Below are 18,616 nucleotides of genomic sequence, written 5' to 3'. Positions count from 1 at the left end.
AGGAATACTTTTACCTTGCCCTGAACGGGCCAGGCCAAATTTCCACCCGAGTCCTTGAGGAATCGAAAGCAATAAATAGTCCACTTTTCTCAAATTGAAGTTTGTTTTATATTTGTACACTGAATCAACCTCTATTCTTGGACCTCCAGTAAAATCTGATATCAAAAGCCCAAAAGAATGTTTACGAAAGAATGTTTTACCTACAAATACACTGCCTAAATGCTAACAGAAAGTCGCCAAAAAGTACATCAGGGCTGGTCACTGCACATACACTCTGGACACCGTGGATATCTATACACACTCCGACCAGTAGGACGTGAGAAAACCCTTTTGGTTTGTCTCACAGCCTTCCTTACTCTTTTCTCAAACACGCTCCACTCTATCGTGTTGTTCTTAACAAATATGTCAGCAAGCCTGCGTTTGTTTGGCCGAATTGTTGGCATTTCTCCCCCACCATAATAGATTCTGTAACCAGATACCAACGATGAAAATTGACTCCCCGAGTCTGTCATGGCAAAATTGTCTGCAGCTGTGCAAGTGATAAAGTCCAGTGCTGCTAACTGCAAATAAATTTTCAAGTAACAAGCCATTCAACAACTGAAAGATGCAGATTGAAAAATATATGTAAATAGACTACATTCTTTTGTTGAAATGCACAAAAATCCAACAGTAGCAACTCCACGGTCAAGTCATTATGTCACTCCTCAAGCCGGAAGGTTAAATAAGAAATTCAGTGTTTTATGTTAATTTGAGCTGGTAACCTACTTCCAAACAAAAGCTGATTACTTCTATGATTAGCTTTCTGCATACCCATCTGCAATTCTGTTTTGCAGAAGTGTTTACAAGGGGTTTAACAACCAAATTTTACATTAGAAATAGCATACACCGTTAGCAAGTAACGACTTTCCGGCAATACAGAAAGAAGAGGTATGACACTATTTGGAGATGCCTTGTCAAACTAACTGGCTAGATCTCAAATGCTAATGGCAAGATAAAAGTTTACCTGAGATGAAAAATTTGCAAATGGTTCAATTTCAGCTGAAGAGAGCAGGTTCTCTTTAGTAACCAGATTAGGAAACAAGGTAGTTAATGCAGTCAATCTTGACTTCCCTCCGTAAATATGTGCTCCTGCCAGATAAATGCGCGTTTTTCGGTTGAAACCAAGGGCTGCAAGCATAAGCACCGTTTCCTCAGGCATCAATGGGCATAATCCTTCTTCTCTGAGAGCAGCCGTGGAAGGTAATCTACAAAAATTTAGGAAAAACAAAGCAGACATCAATGAAAATACTCATCATTTGAGTACATAATTCACCTATGCAGAAAAAAAGTGAAGATATTTAGGATCTTAAAGTTGGGTTCCCTATTCCATCCTCAATTTTTTAATTCAAAGTGCAATTTAAAAAGTTTGTCTACAGGTTTCACCAGTAGAATGTTCTAGTCAAAATGCAATTTTGGCTTCGTTATAGTGTAGTCAAAGAGCAGTAAGGCGTTTAAGAGCAGCCATGTGGAGTCAATACCATCAAAATTTTGCAATCAATTTCTTGTGTACGTTTAACTTTTATTTGGAGAGAATACCCTTCGTCCCCAAGTCCATCATAAAGGTGCTTTCTATATCAGTTTTAAGGCAGATCATGTGATGAAAAATGTTTCCACAAATGCAAGTCCTCTCTATTAGGTGTAAAGCCTTGGGAATCCCACTTTCCTAGTCCTCTATCCAATTTCCTCACTATAAATTTGCTTCTTCATCTTTCTATGCAAACTCTGCATTGTACACCAAATCTTAAATAGTTATGCACACAATTTCAGTAAAATAACAGTCAATTAAAGGTCACACTTGTATACTTGCTGGCCATTTAAATGTGCAAACCTTTTAACACATACAGCCAAAACCTTATGAATACTGCCAACTAGTTGTCTCACTTAACCAGTGATGCCTATTCACAAAAAAGAGAGTGACACCCGTTCAACAAACAGTTTCGTACTCCACAGATTCTAACCACCTTGACAGTACATCAAAATGGATAAAGGAAAAACAGGTTAAGCACTTGAGCGATTGAAAAGATGTGAATACCATGACAAGTCATGGATCAAACATAATCTAATAACTGATTTACTCAGACCAGATATGTAGGAAGAATTGAGTATGGCATACTTTTGAGTCTTCTTTAGCTCTATCAAGGCAGGGAAGTGTTTTTCACGATAAGCTTCCAATTCTTTCTGTTCTTCTTTACCCCCACCAAATTCGCATAAAGAATGTGCCACCATGTCAATTTCAAATCTGAGATGCAAAGCTAAATATCTGGAAGCTTTGGTTGAATGAGATCTTTGCCCCTTCTTTTTGGGTTCTGCCAAGGGACCAAGAAGGTGTTTATCCAACGGCCCCAGTTGAGACATATTTTGACGCATTCGTTGAATCAGCAAAGCTCCAGTTTCTTGTATTTTAGGTACAAATCTCAGTGCATGAAAATTACATCTGCATCGAAGTCTCTAGATGAAGTCCTTAAATTAGGAAGCAAGGTAGGAAAGAAACGCAAAAAAAGAAGTGCAAAAGGTTGGCATTCCATGGATTCATTGCCAAGCTAATCCTAGGTCGACAAGCAATAAATGTCAAGAGCCTATAATTTTACCTGCACCTTAAATGGTATAGGGTCAGATGCCAAGCGATTCCCAAATCCAACAAAATGTACAACTCGATTAAGATGTAAAATGGGAAGGATGTACTTTTTGTAAAAACCTGGCTTGGCTTCTTTCACTATATCAGCATCTGAGACCTGAACAATTTCAGACCAGAGTTTCAAGCAACAACATCTATAAGCATTTGGAATTATATTATACATAGGAAACATTCTCTAGAGTTGACAGGATAAGAAACTAACCACACTGCCAATAGCATCCAGATCTAATGATTTTAACTGCTTTGGAAGCTCCTTCACTGTCCGAACATCAGGCTTCAAATAATTGATAAAATGATCCTCCTGATAGATATTGCCAAACTGGCTAAGAAATAGTAGAATTATCCCATCAATCTTCCACTTGTGGAACATCTTAAGCATTATGAAAGGACTTTTCCAGGAGACGTCAGGAAAATTTATTGGTTTCAAACAGTGTGTTACTGAAGATAGGATAATGCATGTAAATAAAATTGTTAAAGGTGCAGTATTTTAGAGACTGCACCAGATGATAGACAGAATCAGGAAGGCACATGAAGGAGAAAGTAATAAGAGGACCTTCACAGTGATCTTGTACGTATGTATTAACAACTCGTACAAAATCCAAAAAGGAAAAATCAACATAACAGACAGTAATTATACATATATATCAAGAGGCTTTCCATGCAATCAGTAGTAATATTTACCTTGCGTCTCTCCACACACTGCTGTACATTAAGCCCGGAAGAACAAGTGTTGCATTAAGTAATCTGGCAACAGCAACAGCATTGCATATCTGTTTTCAAAAGATTTTAACATTTTACTGCCAGAGGGTGGCATGATAATTGGAAAAATTAAAGTTGCAATATATGGCTTGAAAGGCTAGGAATTATTTGTGAGATGAACTCCTAAAGAAGAGTTATTTGCACCATGGATATGGGAAAGTAGAAAATGCATCATAGACATAACTTACAGCAACTCGCTGCTGGTTTATGCCACCATTTGCAGTAACCATTATGTAACCATTATTTCCTTCTGAGAAATGTGCAAACCAATTGATGCAAATATTAGCCCAACAAAGGTCTCAAACCCAATAGTTACAAGGTATGTTGGTGATACTTGCAGGGAGGGGTGTGTGTGTGTGTGTGTTTGTGAGAGAGAGAGAGAGAGAGAGAGAGAGAGACCACTAGGTTCCCAATCGCGCTGATCAGCACAAGGTTTCCAGAATGAAGCATTGTCATGATCCACCCACAAGTCCTCCGGCTCTGGTTTGTTCTGTCCCTGACATGTAGCATTATCAAATTTATTATTATTATATATATTTTTTACCCTTCCACCCCTTCCCACACCCTTCCTATCCCCTGTTGTCAGGCCCAGGATTCAAACCCGGAACCTGATAGCGAACAGAACTCTAAGAGCCTTTCCCCAACCACTGGGAAGCATTTACTTTTTCATTTACTTTAAAGAACTGTAGTGGTTAAGCAGATGTTCATTATACATACCTCAGCTAAGGCATGGGAAGCCTTTGCCAACAGTCTTGCATAAATAGTCTTCTGAGGCTTTTTTCCTTTACCAAGCTTTACTAGTTCCTCCTACATTTGAATAAAACACCTATAAGTTCTCATGTTACTTAAATTGCAGCAAAACCAAAACAGAGTAAATGAAGACTTCCATACTTCCTCCATGTTCTCAAAAGTTATACAATCTTCTAACAGGAAATTTTAGAAATGCTAGGGAAGTTGAAGAAAGTTTATCCAGTTGCCGATATGGATGTCATAGCCCCTTTAAAGCAACAACCTTCAACCCCTCCATTAGGAGTTGCAACCAAATATTGTGGTTTTCCATCCAGTTCACTTCAGTTTTCTGTTGTAATTTTTTGTTAACTGCTATCTAAAAAAATTGTTATCCACGCTCTCATCCTGTAAGGATCCTCACTAATATGATTACCATGCTCTTTAACACAGATGTTTCACAAATAAAAGAGAACATTGACAAGTATGATTTTGTGCTACATGCATTACATATTGCAAAATGCATGCACATAATTACATCATTTGATTTCATGAAAGATGCACTTTTTATTGATATGTTTCGGTAAACTAATACAAATATCACTGCAGGAATAAGGAGGAGGGCAGTTAGATGTCCAATCAGGTCTCTCCTTAACCACCATAGTTCCTACAAACTGGAAGCCCTACCCTAAGGGCTTGTTCTGTTCGTGAGTTATGCCTGACTAAAATTAATAGAGTGCTGTCCCGCACTTCGTTGGTTTTCAGACATGAGATTCATAAATTCCTAAGAAGTTTTATGGGATGAAACAATTCTAAAGAAAGCTGACATATATTCATTTTGATTTAAAGTTAGGTGGAACAATACTCAACAATGACACTTTTGCCAACAAATATTTGTACCATTTGAGACAAATCAGGGTATAATTTAGCTTTGTTTTCAACTTTTCAAGATATGCCGTCAATTATCAAATGAAAATCATATGCAGCTTTAAGGAAAAGGGATCTTGGGACGAATATCCAAAAATCCTACCCCTAACATAATTAATCCCACTTGCTTCTGCTGGGAATCAAACTAGACTCTAGACCTCCTGAAACTCCCAAAAGTAATAACCATGTTTTCAGAAAGTAAAAGTCCTGACATGATATCCTAAAATTAGAGCCTGTAGAGCTATATGCATCTTTCTAATAATGTTTTCTAGGTTTGCTTAAAGAAATATACTTACTATATCAACCTAAATTTCATCAGTACGTCTCCAACTATTAAATTACCAGTGATCTTCACATTGGACAAATCCATGTTATCTACCTGTAAAGCATAAAACCTACCTAGCATCCGGACCATGGTCCGTGGCTAACGCAGGGGTGGAGATTTTTGGGGGGCAAGAATTTGAAAAGATGCATACTTGGAAGAAGAACCTTGTACATTTCTTCAAATTTCAGGCATGACTACGTCTAACTTTGAAATAATATAGTAACAGAGAGTTCAAAAATTTTCAAAGGAAACATCCAAGTTTTCAAGGGCAAGTGAAGCTGAGCTATTCTCTCATCTTGCAATTGTATGCACCGATAGTCCACGTCCAAAATCAATAATTTTACATACTACAGTAGCTAAAAAGATTGCACTTTTTTTATTTTTCTACAAGAAATTCTCCATTTCTCTTAGCAATACTCAAAATTTTCCAAAATCTACTAACAAATACCAAAAAAAAATCCTCAAAAAAGTTCAATTATGTCGAGACTAGAACTTACCTTAATAGAAACCGTGGAAGAATTCATCTTCAAGTACTTGACCTTAATTCCAGCGGCCCGACCCGGATCTCGAATCCGATAGAGCATCCAAGAGTTGAAGATGAAAAACACAAGCACCAATAGGGCCAACCCGGCTATCCCTCTCCTCTGACACCACCCTCTCCATCTCTTGCTTTTCCGTCTAGACCCATGTGAGAACCGGGTCGCAGATATCGATTCGACTGAACCATTGGAGGTTAATGATGACGTGCTCTGGCTTACGGACTTTCGGAGGTTACCAGAAGTGGAAGCATCGGGTTGCGGGTCTTTAATCATATCCTCTTCATTTAAATCCGAGGAGCCGGAGAAATCATCATTATTACTACTACGGAACATTTCACTCCCCAAAAAAATAAAGAATTTAAGACTTTCCCGAGTGGGATTTTCGTTCTTTTGTTTTTTTGTGAGAATTTAATGCTTTTGTTAGAGTTTCATTGGATAACCTCTTTCTCTTTTTTCTTATTATTCGAAAAAATGGATTTTTGAAGTTGAAAGTTTAGGACAAGGAAAGCGAAAGAAGCGTGAGGAAGTCAGGGGAGGAGACGAAGGCCGAAGCCTCAGGCAAAGGAGAAGCCAGTATAATTTATAAGGCGCGAGATGGTGACGTGGGCAAGTGTGCGAACTGGATAAGGTGACTGACCGGTTACGGACTCGGTCCTCAGCTCCTCGGACATTTTTTTTTTTTTTTTTTAGGAATCTTGTTGAAGTACTTGGATAACTACTAGTACCATGGTTATCAAAGAAGCAAAATCGATCCGGATCGCACTTAGAATCGCAAATTACATGAATCGAGCATAGGATCGCGTAGGATCGTACAGAACGATCCTACAAAATTTTGCTAATATGCGAAATATGATATTCCATTTTGCAAGTAAATAAAAATATTTGGGGTAGGGTTATAATTTATCAAAGAATTGAGCCTTTAATTGCAACGTTTTAATAATTTTTGCCCAAAAAGTCAAAGAAAGCACCGAATTCTTCTCCTTTCCTCGGTCGGTCAATCGGTCAGCCCTTTGGGCTTTGTCTCCTTTCCTTTGTAATGTTTCTTTTAATCTTTTCTTCATTCTCCAGCCTGCACTTTTCTTTTCTTCTCTACCGCTGCCCAGAACCCTAGATTTATCCATCAAACCACCATTGCTGCAACTCTTACGCCTACCAACAAGACTAAATCGCTGCAAGCCTGCGGCTTCTACCAAGGAGGCAAGGACCAACAAGCTATTGCTTCAAGCTTCAAGCTCCAGCACCCGTTGGCCGTTGCTTCAAGGCATCAAGCCACGAAATCCTCTGTTGCCGCCGGATTTTGGCCATTTAAAGCTTCAAAGCTTCAAGATCCAGCACCCATTTTCCTCCAGTTTCCGTGCTGCCACCACACTGAAGCTCCGCACCAGCACTTCAATTAAAGTCACATGTGAGTCTGTTATTTTCTTGCTTGAAAATTGATATTTGGTGGAGGTGGTGATTGATGAAGTTGTGATTTTTATTTGGATTTCTTGTATTTGAACATATATTGCCTTTGATTGAATTGAGTTGAAAGGAATTATACAAAATTCTCGGGCTTCTGCAGGTGCAAACAAGAACTTGAGAATCTGAGATACCCTTCTCTTTATTTGCATAGAAAATTGAGAAACAACGGGAAGAATTTGATTATGAAGTTGGTTCTGTGATTCAATGCTTTTGCTTAAAATTGCGCTTAACTGCTAGAGCTACTATTTTTAAGGTTTTGGATTTTCGGTTCTGTTTTGACAATTTCCGCAGTGCAATAAAAAAATCAAATTGTTATCACATAAAAGGGCACAATAGTAGTTGCGAGTATGTCAAATTGTAGCATATGCTTATGCTAATCTTTGGGGCCGTTCAGATTTTACTGCTGCTGTTATGTCCTTCACTTATGCTTTCATTGGATTGGCACTTGGCCTTGCAAAAACCATTGGTAATAGGACTGAATTTCTTTATAGCTGAAGAGTTGATATTTCTGCATTAGTTTTCCGAGTTGAGTGTTTATTTGGCTTCTTGAATGTCTGAAAGTTCAATTACTTTGTTGATTATAAGGGAATTTGGGATGAAAGTAAAGTAGCCTCCTTTGCTAGCTCACTGGTTTGGCTTTATTTTTTTCGAATCAAACTACCTGCTAGCTGACTGGTTTTTGGTAACTTTCATTGTTATTGTTTGTTTATTTAGATGATCATCAAGATCGTGAAACCCATGTCCGTCGAAGACAAGTTAATAAAATGAAAGAGATTCATGTTATTGATGAGGATGATGGGCCTTCAACTGAATTCGACCGCCAAGATGATGATTATCTTGATATGGTTCTCGAAAATGATGTTCAAATGGGAACTAATGATTTGGATGATACTAATTTGGATGGTGATGAAGATAATGCCGAAGATGAATTCCAAGAGAATTGGCATGGTGAAGATGATTGGGAAAATAATGATTTTGATAATGTGGATTATGGGAATAATGAATTTGATTCAAACGATGAAAATGATTGGTTATAAATTATTGTATTTCTAAATTATTATGATACTTGAAAATGATGAATTGTTGCTATTTTTTTTTTTCATGTTTGTTTAAACTTGACAGATGACATTCTAGTAGTTAATTTTGATCTTGAAAATCTTTTTGGATGTTTGGCTTTTTAGTATTTGTGAAGGTATTTGTAACTTTATATTTGAAATTATGATTATGTAAACTGTGAAGCATTTGGTTTTAAGACTTGAAATCATGACAGATAACAGATTTATATTCTCTTCTTTATTACTTGTTAGATAACAGGTTTATATTCTCTTCTTTATAACAGGTTTATATCTTTTAGGATATACAAAATGGTATATGAATTTCAAATTCATTAATTTAGTAAATTTAGGAGTTTTTGGTGGGATCTTACGATCCTACGATCCGATTCTGTGAAACTAAAATCGATCCGACGTGGGATCCCGATTTTACAAACCTTGACTAGTACTAAGGTAAACGAACTAATGAGCTCAAAATAGAGAAAAACATAACATAGTTCATGCTCTTTTAATTTGCCTATTTTAAACAGAATTAGGGCTTACAAGTTGAGTTTTGTACACTTTAAATATTGACTGATATAATTCTTATAACATTTGACGTAAATTTATACTATTTAAGTGTAAATTTGAATTTCTTAATACATACAAGTGAATTGGTGTAAAATTCCCGATTGCACTAAAACTCTATGAGTTTATACCTAATGTAGTAAGAATCACATGAAACTAGTCCATTTTGGACATAATTCAACTTGTGAGGGTCGGATCCATCATAAACTTGCTACAAAATTAGGTTGGAGAGGTGAATCAGTTTAAATTGCAAACAAGTCAACGAAAAATAAGTCAAATAGAAAGAAGCTGTATACTCTACTACTCTTGATTTTAGTTTGACGTTACACTTATTACTGTTTCCTCAATCTGACTTTGAAAATTAGAATTTGGTTACAAGCATAGGGTGAAAAAATGGTGTAAGGTTGGCCAGGTGAAGTTACTCCAAATGGCAGGAAACTAGGATTAAAATGTTGTGGATTTTTTGAACAAATGACAGAAAGAATAGTAAAGTGAGATCACCGACGTGTTGGTCGATTGTCATCATTTCCCAATCCCTCATCGGTAAGTTTGGGATCACGAAATTCAATTCCAACTTTATAACAAAAAGTTGCATTAATGGATTGTTGAAAATTATCTAACACGAGTTGATTTATACAAAAATCTAATTTAACAGATATAATAGATTTAAAAAATTATGAACGGATCTTTTAATAAAATAAATCGTTGTAGCTCCATTTCTTTTCGTATATGTTGCAATTGCCAGATTTGGTAATTAATGATTTTAACTCTGCTAGTAACGATGAGATCTGTCGCAATAGATTTGGTAATTCCAACTTTGTCAAGATGCTTTGTCATTTTAGCAAGGGGATTATTTTACATTTTCTACAGTTCTACAGTCACATGCACAAGTTGGAACTGCCAAGCTGTATCCATGTCCGTAATTCCCATGCAAACACGTTTGGTCCAGCCTGTTCAAATTCAGATCTAAAACATCAGGCAATCTTACACTCGAAGCTCCACAGGGAATGCTCACGCATTCAACCGTTTCTTGTTATATTATACTACTATTACAAGAATTTATTAATTATATAACTGCAAAATAATAATAATAATAATAATGAAAAGAAAAGTGGCATCATTGCAATAAATCAACAGCAGTTTCACAATCCTGTAGACTGTTGACGTTACAATGCATGAATCAGATGAAGCTAAGAAAAGTCGTTGCATTCTGAGTAAGGCACAAATTCTTGCTGTGCCAAAACAAGCACAGCACGAGGCAGATTGACCATTGAAGCAATGGGTTATTGGTGGCAGTACCAAGTTTTTGGGAACAACTTACAAGAACTGAAGAAGGGGTTGGACCACTTTACATGACCGTGATTTGTGAAGGAAAATGTGTAGATTTTGACTCCCCCTCATCATTTCTCATAAATCCCTTTGCGTACCGGCGGATGGGATACACGTATTTATATCTTGGAAGAAGAACAATAATATACACAGTAAGTCATGACCATGAGTACAAGAATGGTGGATGAACTGATTCATCGATTAAAATGTGAAATATGTGCCTCAAAATGGAAGGACAAAGATGTGAACTTCGTATGAATCTGTTCGGGCATTTTTCTTTTGTACCTGCCAATAATCAGCTGGTCTGTTTTGCACTTTTTACACAGTTCACCTCTGCCTGGGTGTGTATACAAAATTGCAAAGGCTGGATACAGCTCCGCGATGCCGGGAAACAAAGAGGGCCATTACGAAAAGTCAATTGTTTCATGATCTGGAGTCCTGTATGCAAAACTAGACTCATCGCTAGATCGCCTTTTCACTACACTTGCCCTTTGCATTAACCTTACCAGAGCTTGCACCACTTCAGACATGGGAGGCCGAAATTCAGGTTCAGGCTGAAAGGAAACAACAAAAAAGCACCGTTCTATTACTTGTGTACATATCGTATCGTCATAACGAGAATTAATGCATTGTACAACATGGTGCCCCGAAGCTAGTCCCACAGGCACCAATAATCAACAAAGGCAGAAATCATAGCTACCGACACAAGGTATGCGTTACACGATTTACACAGTTAGTTTAAATATATTACTCTACTATGTTTCCCATGATATCTTTAGTAATCGCTTACTTCTTACTTAGTTGTATTCAACTGTGCTATCTCTCTACAGAAAAAGAAAGTTGATTCAGTTATTGTGCTTAATTACATCATGAGTGCCCTCGTGCCCAACGTGTGATTGTCATTAACACAATAACCATAATGGAAATTCCTCCTTGAATAACACTGTACCTGAACACAAAGTGCAATTATATCAGCAAAACGAGACAAAGACTTTGCAGGATACATCCCATTAAGAGCAGGATCCACCATTTTGGCCAAGGCATCTATATCATGAAGTTGAGGAGTGGCCCATCTCACAAGTGACTGTTCTGTTCTTGGTCTTGAACTGTAATACAATAAAAGTGCACAGTGAAGGGAAAGAAAAGAAAATCTGAGCACAAGAAGGAAAGCCAAGGAGTGGAGTAATCATCAGAGAATGGAAATGAGGTCATTCAGGATGAAAAACCAAGGACTGCAGAAATCACCAGAGGATGGAAATGAGGTTATTGTTTTCTGAAGGATCAAGTTTACCTATCAAGTGGCTTTCGACCTGTCAGGAGCTCCAGCATTACCACACCAAAACTGTACACATCACTCTTAATAGTGTATATTCCAGATAAGGCAAACTCAGGAGCACTGTAACCAAATGAACCAACCATTTGGGTCGATGAAACCTATTGAACATTGCAGTGACGAAATTTGTTACATCTCTGGGTGTATTCTAAAAAATTATCCAGGACAAAAGTCATCATATAGCTGAAAATGTTTTTGCTAGCTTGGAGAAAAGGAGGAGCTGAATAATAACAGACAGAAAGTCAGAAAAGAATACATTCATAATAGGTAAAATTAATTAGCAAGACATGAAGAACAAACTGAAAGTCTTCAACTGCTTGTGCCCAAACAAGTAAACATAACGTCCAAAGAAACAAAAACCACCCTCCATTTTAACTTCCTTTGCCACTGTGCTTTCAATAAGTGAAATAGGCAAAGAAAGTTGCCTCTTATAATCTCACTTTTCTAACTGGATTGGGTTTTCACATTCTTAATCCCAAACCCAGCTCCCAACCAGACACCCATCCCCCAAAAATGAAAAGAAAAGAGAAAACACAACAGGCCACTAAGTAATGTTACAAGAATGGATAGATGACTATCCTACACAGGATGTCATGGATGAAAACTCTGAAAAGGACCCCAGTACTTTGACTGGAACATCTGCATCGTTTAATCCCAAGGATTACCTGTCGTTCTGTATTTGGTGTCAAAGCAGCCAGCCCACAGTCTGACAAGTGAGGAGTGAGCTCTTCATCTAATAATATATTTGCTGACTTCAAGTTTCTATGTACAACAGAAGGCAGACACACTTCGTGCAAGTACCTAAATAAAAGTGGAACAGTTTACGAAAGGCCCTCAGCACATAAATCGTTTTTAGTGAGAGCAAGTGCATGCTTGTTCACTTCTTTTTTTTTTAATTTTTATAAATGCGAGTGCATATCTGAAAGATTAATTTCATGAAGCAGATAACATACTCTAGAGCTCGAGCGGTGCCCAGTGCTACTTTGACTCGTGCATTCCATGTCAGCATCTTACTTCGCTCATCAGCAAAGTGCAGCATATCATGCAAGCTACCATTTCCAATATAATCATAAACCAGAAGACGCTGCCCATGTTCTGCACAATATCCTGCCAACTGAACTATGTTTGGATGCCTCAGGCGCGACATATTGGAGACGGCTTCAAGAAAATTATCTTCCTCCTGCAGTGACAATGCTGCATTGTCGATCTTCTTTATGGCCATGATCTACAAGAAGTGAATTATGAAATTATCAGTTAAAAATTATAAAAGTCTAATTACCAATTCATTATATTCACAACAGGCAATGCACATCCAAATGAATGTGATAAATTTGTCCATCACTGAAACATTCAACCACCAGCTGATGTAGAGGGGTGGGAGAAATTTCTTTACAAAATGCAGTATTTCACTTCAAGTAGTCCAAGAGTCAGAGATAGCACCTAATTGCGATAAAGTAATAATAGGAACCATAAGAATCACATGCTAGAAAAGATAAGCTTTTTGGTTGTCCTCTTAGATGAAATTCTTACTAGCTACAAGTATTAAAATGTGTATCACCTTGGCGTTGGGGAACTCTGCTCTGTAAACACGACCAAGAGAGCCTTCACCAATAAGATTTTCTTGAGTAAAGCTGTTTGTTGCTGTCTGGAGTGTAGCGACTGTATAAGATGTTGCAGTAATAGGTGATTTTGCTCTCTTCATGGATCCATTCCTCCCTGGTATTTTCTCAACCATCACTTTTTCTGCGGGAGGGGGCTTCAAATCCACTGCAGTAGCCGTAGATTTTGCTCTTTGTTCTTGCATTTCCTTGTTAACTACAAACATACCCACACACACAAAATAGACCACCTCAATGCACTAATTAAAGCCCAATGACCAGAAACAGTTTTGTTGCATAAGTTAGGGTCTATATCAGAGGCATGCAACAAGTTAACATATACATGGACTGAACATCAAATTGATAGTGAAACATTAATCAATGTTCAGAAACAAGTATTAAGCCTGATGAAAGACGCCACAACCAGTGGGTTAGCATGTCTTTTGAGACAACAGAATTCCTTCCCAAAGCATGAAAACCTCTGTTAAGTTTATTAATCATGCCTACTTGGAAGCAATAGACTAAAACAGTCACAACAAAGCTACAGATCCTGCCAAGTAATTCCACAATAAAAAGCTAGAAAATAAACACATGTTATCCCCAGGAAATGAAAAAAGAAAACTAGACATGACATATAGGACAACAACTGGTCCTTGCCATAGATGCATATAACAATTTCATGGTATATAACAATACTGAGAAAGGACGACTAAATGTGATGCAGATTGGGTAAACAAGTTAAAGTGACTAAAGCAATAGTTTCTTTGAAGAGAACTATAAAAAGCAACAAGATACAACTTTCTTTCAATAGAGCTATTCCAAGTTTAGCAGCATCTCAGGTTGAATTTCTTTGATATGCAAAGACTTTATGACATTAATATTGCTCAGTAGAGTAGCATGATTCCTGATGATTCCTATACAGAGAATGTAACTCGGGAATAACGATCTCAGCCATCCCTATTCCAAGAACACAATATCGACATAAAATCCTACAGAACCTAACAATGAAAAGGAAAGTCCTCATAACCTATGAGCAAAAAGTTGAAATGAGGCATTTTGTCAACTATTTAGCCAAGAGGGTCCAAAGGTAGCATCAGCATAAAAAAATTTCCTTGCTATGCAACACCAAAATCAAGTAGAAGTTGTAGTTAGTGAGAAAAGAAAACAAAGAAAGAGTATGAATGAATTTTTCCCAAGGAACCTTGCAAAAATTTGGAATCCTATACAGAGGATCCAGCCAGAACCCCACCAAAGATTAGATGAACACCTATAACATGATAGATTTTCATATACTATCTGCTAAAATTTATAGTAAAGGGGAATAACAGGATCTCTACCTGTACTAGCAGAAAGACTTCCACTGGAAGGTCTTGCAGCAATTTCCTTCTTTTTCCCCTTTCTAAGGCAAAAAACAAGTGCAATTAATGCAAGGAAAGCCACGACCGAAGAGCCCAGAACTATGCCTACAATAGGTCCAGCTTTCAGCCCCTTATCTCCATTTCCAGTATTTGGATGTGTTGGATGATTTTTTGAATCCTTGGGTGCACCTGGAGCTGGAGAAGAGCGGTTCCTAAATCTACCAGGAGGGGGTGGGGTATATGGCGGTGGTGGAGGAGCAGGACCATTGGCAAACAAATTCCCATTGTATCTGTTTCATGCTAAATGTCAAAGGGAAGAGATCTAAGAAGTTTAGCATGATAGGGCAATATTATGGACAACTTACTTAAATCTAGGGATGGAGAGGAGTTCTTGTGGTATCCATCCACTGAAATTGTTGTTTGCAACATTTCTGCAACAAAAGAAAAAGAAATGAAATGAACACAAGGTATTATGTGATGTAAGCTGGGGTCAACCTTGACATAGTTTCCCAGAAGCCAGAGCCACTTACAAATCTGTCAAGGGCAACCCAACCAAACTATTAAGTGAACCAGTCAATTGATTATTTTGCAAGTAACTGCAAGAACACACACCCCATGAGAAACTTCAGCAACTAAATAGCAAACTCGACAAGGAGCACCATGCAAAACTTACAGAGTAGAAAGATTTGATAATGAAATGAAGGATTGAGGAAGGTCTCCAGTCAAATTGTTGCTGGACAAATCCCTGAGATACATGCAAGTCAGAAAATTGTTTTAGAGAGACAAAACTGAAACAGACTGGTCTGCCAAATAATATGGATGCAAGTCTTTCATGGTAAGGCAATCCCCTCTTTAGTGTACCATAAGATTCTAGCTAAATCCCCTCGATAATGACATTTCCAGAAACTATTCTTCAGCCGGATGTGCACTAAAACTGGAATGTAAACACTGGATTTCAATTCGTTGAAAATTTAAAGATGACCAATTTCAAGCTTTGAAAGTGCTGAAAACTGAATTGTGGTTTATTGCTTCAATAAATATGTGTAGCTGAAATCTGAATAGCAAGATGTTAGAACTTTATCCATTGCATCTTATTCTCTCGTGTATAACTAACAATTTGAATGAAAAATTATTAGAATTCATGATAGGACATTTTATCAACTTTAGTTCCCAAGAACAACAACCAAGTACCATAAGCATGGTATGTCCAGCCAGATACCACAGTTTACTTGCCCATCAATAAATATTTCTGCCCAGCTTCAGTGACTCATCCCTTTTTTAAGTCACCTTACCTATTTGTTATCTAATGCACTTGTACAAAATTAATCTTCTGATGTGTTCACTGTTCCTTGAAATAAGATCACAACGGTTGGACACCTGGGAATTGCTCCTATAGTGTACTGATGGCTGTATTTTCAAGTGGCATGAAGAACAGATTTCATTAAATGGACTGTACGTACTATAAAATTTAGAAAATTTCCAGAAGTCTCAGCAAGCAACTCTGAATATAGGGCAACAAAAATAGAAGTTCCTACTATAATGGTTGCTCCCAAATGTATTAAAGCAACAAGCTGATGATCGCATGTAATTAAATCCCTTACAGCACTGCCATGTCAGAATGATTGTTGAAGACATCTACAATTGATTGAGAGAGCGAATTGTGGCTAACATTCCTAAAGCAAATAGACAGTTAGAAATTAGAGAATAAACCCAACATATGCAATTGAAATCGTGAAAGATGTGTCGCTCACAAATAGCTAAGGGCGGCCATGCCAGAGAGGGAGTAAGGAAGATTCCCACTTATATTGTTATAAGCAAGGTTTCTGCAGTGACAGATAACTCATTATTAGCAAATTAAAGAAACAAAAGACACGAGATCCTGCACCAACTTAAAGTTCACTGAATTTTGAAACTTACAGACTCGTAAGGTTTGGTGGTAGCTGATAGGGAATTGGATCATAAATCATATTGCCACTCAAATCCCTAAGATAAATAATACACATAATGATTACAAAGTTAAGTGGCTGTTAACATTAGAAGCACCTCAAAATTCAATAATCTTTAAGCTCATTATTGATCACAGAAACAATAGTCTTACAATGTTTTCAATGACATAAGACTATTCAGCGAGTATCCCATTGTTCCGTTCAGCCCCAATCCAGATAGTTGACTGACAAAACAGAACAAAGATGCTGATACCAAACACGCACCTAAAGCATGGATAAAAAACTTCCATATCAATGTACAAACTTACAGCGAAACCACTGCAGAGCCTTGACAGGTAATTCCTTTCCATGACTCTGCACACGGATCGCCACCACTGGATTTCCAACCAGTTAGCTGTGGAGGACTATTTAGTACATTGTACAAAACCTGCAGAGCTGTTACTGCAGAAATACAAGGAAACATAATTCAGAGAAGAAGTCAATATTGGAAAACAAATAAAAAATAGTTCTTCCATATTAAGAAAAAAGTTTCAATCTTTTCCCTAGCATTGGCTCTCAAACCCATCGAAAGAACAAAAAGCAAATAAATAGCCAAGAAGTGAATAATCAAGCTATTTATTAAACATCACTCCAGTACATTTCATCAACAACATCTTTCGCAAACAAACAAAGAGCATCGGGTCAATTTTGTAACATTCCCCACGATTTGAAAGAAACTGCAGAACAATTTAAAGATCATTCATGATCAACATATCTTCAGAGATTTTACTAAAGACATAGTTTCGCATCACAAGATTTCTCCATCATCCAACAAAACCAATCTGATTCTTGACATACAATAAACCTCAAATCCATTAACACCAAAAAAAAAAAAAACAGCAAGACAAAAAGCTATCATTTTTGCTGACTTTCATACTCACAGAATGCCCCAACCGCCCACCTCCCTCCCCATCCGCTCCCCCTCCCCCTCCCAAAAGCCAAAAAAATAAAAATAAAAATAAAAACAGAAATTAAGAGAAACCCAGTAAAAATGCCAGTTCCCCACAAAATGAAGCTCAGCCTCCTAGCAGCCGTTAAAAGTACAGTACAAAAAAGGAAATGAAGAAGAAAAGACTCAAAGAGGTGGTTAAAAAGAAAAAACTCACAATCATTTTGATCAGTGTTTCCATCAACAGCAAGCAAACCAGAGAGAATGGCAACAAGGATCACAACAAAGAAATGCAGAGGGCTCCGAATGCAGCAAGATTTGATCTTTTTCCCTTCCATAAATGATACTACCTCGAGATTCTTGTATTGACAGTCGGTATCTACTGGTATGAGCATATTTGAATCAGTCAAAACACGGCATTCAGCTTAAACCGTTGCGGCCGGGCATTGTTGAGAGTGAGGGAATGAGAGAGATGTGGAAGAAAGATTAAAGAAGAAGCAGAGATGATGGTGGTGCGAAGGAGGAGGATGAGGTGAGGTAGGTGTCTCCATCGTTAAAAGGGGAAGCTGTGAGATTCGAAGCTTGGTGAGTTTATGAAGAGAGAGAACATTAAATATATTACTACTACTAGTCTACTACTACTACTTAGAGCGGTAGGACGAGTCTGCTTACTGAGGACTGAGCAGGTTCGCATTACATTACAATTTACAAGCTTTGCTGCTTTGTGCTGTTTTGCGTGTGAAGGGAGAGAAGGGATGGTGGTGGTATGTAACTGGCATTGCATCAAAATATAGAAAGAATATATTAACATGTTTCTTCCTTTCTTGTGTTGTGTCGGCAAAAACAGGAAAAAGCTTCACTGGTAGAAGGCAAAACTAACAATCATACTTCCTCTTTTTATTTTGTCTAATTTACAGCTATGTATCATTTTGTTTTTCTATGGTTGAAGATCATTTAGAACAGTTATTTGGATTAAGTGGGTAGCAATTTTTAAGTTGTGATACGTGTGAAATAAAAAAATATATTTATGATGTAAGTAAAAGCAGACTTGAAGTTCGAACTAGTTAAAAAGTACAGAGTGTTTGTGTGTTTCA

At 37.4% G+C, this 18,616-nt stretch overlaps 3 protein-coding genes across 8 annotated transcripts; 1 reads left to right on the top strand and 2 right to left on the bottom strand.

The window, feature by feature from the left end:
- Window positions 1-54: 54 nt before the first annotated feature.
- On the bottom strand, window positions 55-6,571 carry LOC113710201 (O-fucosyltransferase 15-like). 2 transcript variants are annotated; one of them, XM_072066371.1, is made up of 10 exons: window positions 5,909-6,571; window positions 4,151-4,240; window positions 3,833-3,923; window positions 3,622-3,683; window positions 3,356-3,444; window positions 2,877-2,997; window positions 2,628-2,771; window positions 2,153-2,487; window positions 1,004-1,244; window positions 55-560 (listed from the first exon to the last, which is right to left on the bottom strand). In XM_072066371.1, the coding sequence occupies exons 1-10, from the start codon at window positions 6,281-6,283 to the stop codon at window positions 249-251; spliced, it is 1,860 nt and encodes a 619-aa protein (XP_071922472.1). In that variant the 5' UTR covers window positions 6,284-6,571; the 3' UTR covers window positions 55-248. The 2 variants fall into 2 exon arrangements, with proteins under 2 accessions (XP_071922472.1, XP_071922471.1); XM_072066370.1 differs by having other exon boundaries at window positions 3,833-3,929; window positions 5,909-6,567.
- Window positions 6,572-6,790: 219 nt separating this feature from the next.
- Window positions 6,791-8,577, top strand: LOC113710623 (uncharacterized). The gene is made up of 3 exons (XM_072065823.1): window positions 6,791-6,818; window positions 6,867-7,355; window positions 8,126-8,577. The coding sequence occupies exons 1-3, from the start codon at window positions 6,791-6,793 to the stop codon at window positions 8,446-8,448; spliced, it is 840 nt and encodes a 279-aa protein (XP_071921924.1). The 3' UTR covers window positions 8,449-8,577.
- Window positions 8,578-10,130: 1,553 nt separating this feature from the next.
- Window positions 10,131-18,276, bottom strand: LOC113707685 (protein STRUBBELIG-RECEPTOR FAMILY 8). Of its 5 annotated transcripts, none has more exons than XR_003452316.2 (17): window positions 17,740-18,276; window positions 16,903-17,035; window positions 16,747-16,818; window positions 16,566-16,631; window positions 16,400-16,471; window positions 16,250-16,321; window positions 15,322-15,393; window positions 15,179-15,244; window positions 15,014-15,079; window positions 14,628-14,938; window positions 13,251-13,507; window positions 12,646-12,917; window positions 12,358-12,493; window positions 11,651-11,793; window positions 11,309-11,465; window positions 10,645-10,913; window positions 10,131-10,484 (listed from the first exon to the last, which is right to left on the bottom strand). XR_003452316.2 is itself a non-coding variant. In XM_072066365.1 (17 exons), exons 2-17 carry the CDS (start codon window positions 17,915-17,917, stop codon window positions 10,764-10,766), a joined length of 2,223 nt encoding a protein of 740 aa, XP_071922466.1. In that variant the 5' UTR covers window positions 17,918-18,088; window positions 18,195-18,255; the 3' UTR covers window positions 10,131-10,763. The 5 variants fall into 5 exon arrangements, 4 of the variants coding, with proteins under 4 accessions (XP_071922466.1, XP_071922467.1, XP_071922468.1 ...); XM_072066365.1 differs by having other exon boundaries at window positions 10,131-10,913; window positions 17,740-18,088; window positions 18,195-18,255; XM_072066366.1 differs by lacking the exon at window positions 15,179-15,244 and having other exon boundaries at window positions 10,131-10,913.
- Between the last annotated feature and the right edge of the window lie 340 nt (window positions 18,277-18,616).

Source organism: Coffea arabica, chromosome 9e, assembly GCF_036785885.1.
Source record: "Coffea arabica cultivar ET-39 chromosome 9e, Coffea Arabica ET-39 HiFi, whole genome shotgun sequence".
Taxonomy (NCBI): Eukaryota; Viridiplantae; Streptophyta; class Magnoliopsida; order Gentianales; family Rubiaceae; genus Coffea; species Coffea arabica.
The sequence above is the reverse complement of the archived record's forward strand: the minus strand, read 5'-3'. Positions and strand labels throughout refer to the sequence as shown.

Excerpts from the sequence above, each read along its gene's own strand:
- LOC113710201 (XM_072066370.1), bottom strand. The coding sequence starts at position 6,283 with ATGTTCCGTAGTAGTAATAATGATGATTTCTCCGGCTCCTCGGATTTA. Across the intron at positions 3,930-4,150 it reads CTTCCCATGCCTTAGCTGAG|GGACAGAACAAACCAGAGCC; the intron begins GTATGTATAATG and ends GCTACATGTCAG. Across the intron at positions 2,488-2,627 it reads CTATACCATTTAAGGTGCAG|AGACTTCGATGCAGATGTAA; the intron begins GTAAAATTATAG and ends GACTTCATCTAG.
- LOC113710623 (XM_072065823.1), top strand. The coding sequence starts at position 6,791 with ATGCGAAATATGATATTCCATTTTGCAA. Across the intron at positions 6,819-6,866 it reads TATGATATTCCATTTTGCAA|CCTTTAATTGCAACGTTTTA; the intron begins GTAAATAAAAAT and ends CAAAGAATTGAG. Across the intron at positions 7,356-8,125 it reads CACTTCAATTAAAGTCACAT|ATGATCATCAAGATCGTGAA; the intron begins GTGAGTCTGTTA and ends TTGTTTATTTAG.
- LOC113707685 (XM_072066365.1), bottom strand. The coding sequence starts at position 17,917 with ATGCTCATACCAGTAGATACCGACTGTCAATACAAGAATCTCGAGGTA. Across the intron at positions 16,472-16,565 it reads CCACCAAACCTTACGAGTCT|AAACCTTGCTTATAACAATA; the intron begins GTAAGTTTCAAA and ends CTGTCACTGCAG. Across the intron at positions 11,794-12,357 it reads CACCAAATACAGAACGACAG|GTTTCATCGACCCAAATGGT; the intron begins GTAATCCTTGGG and ends AATGTTCAATAG.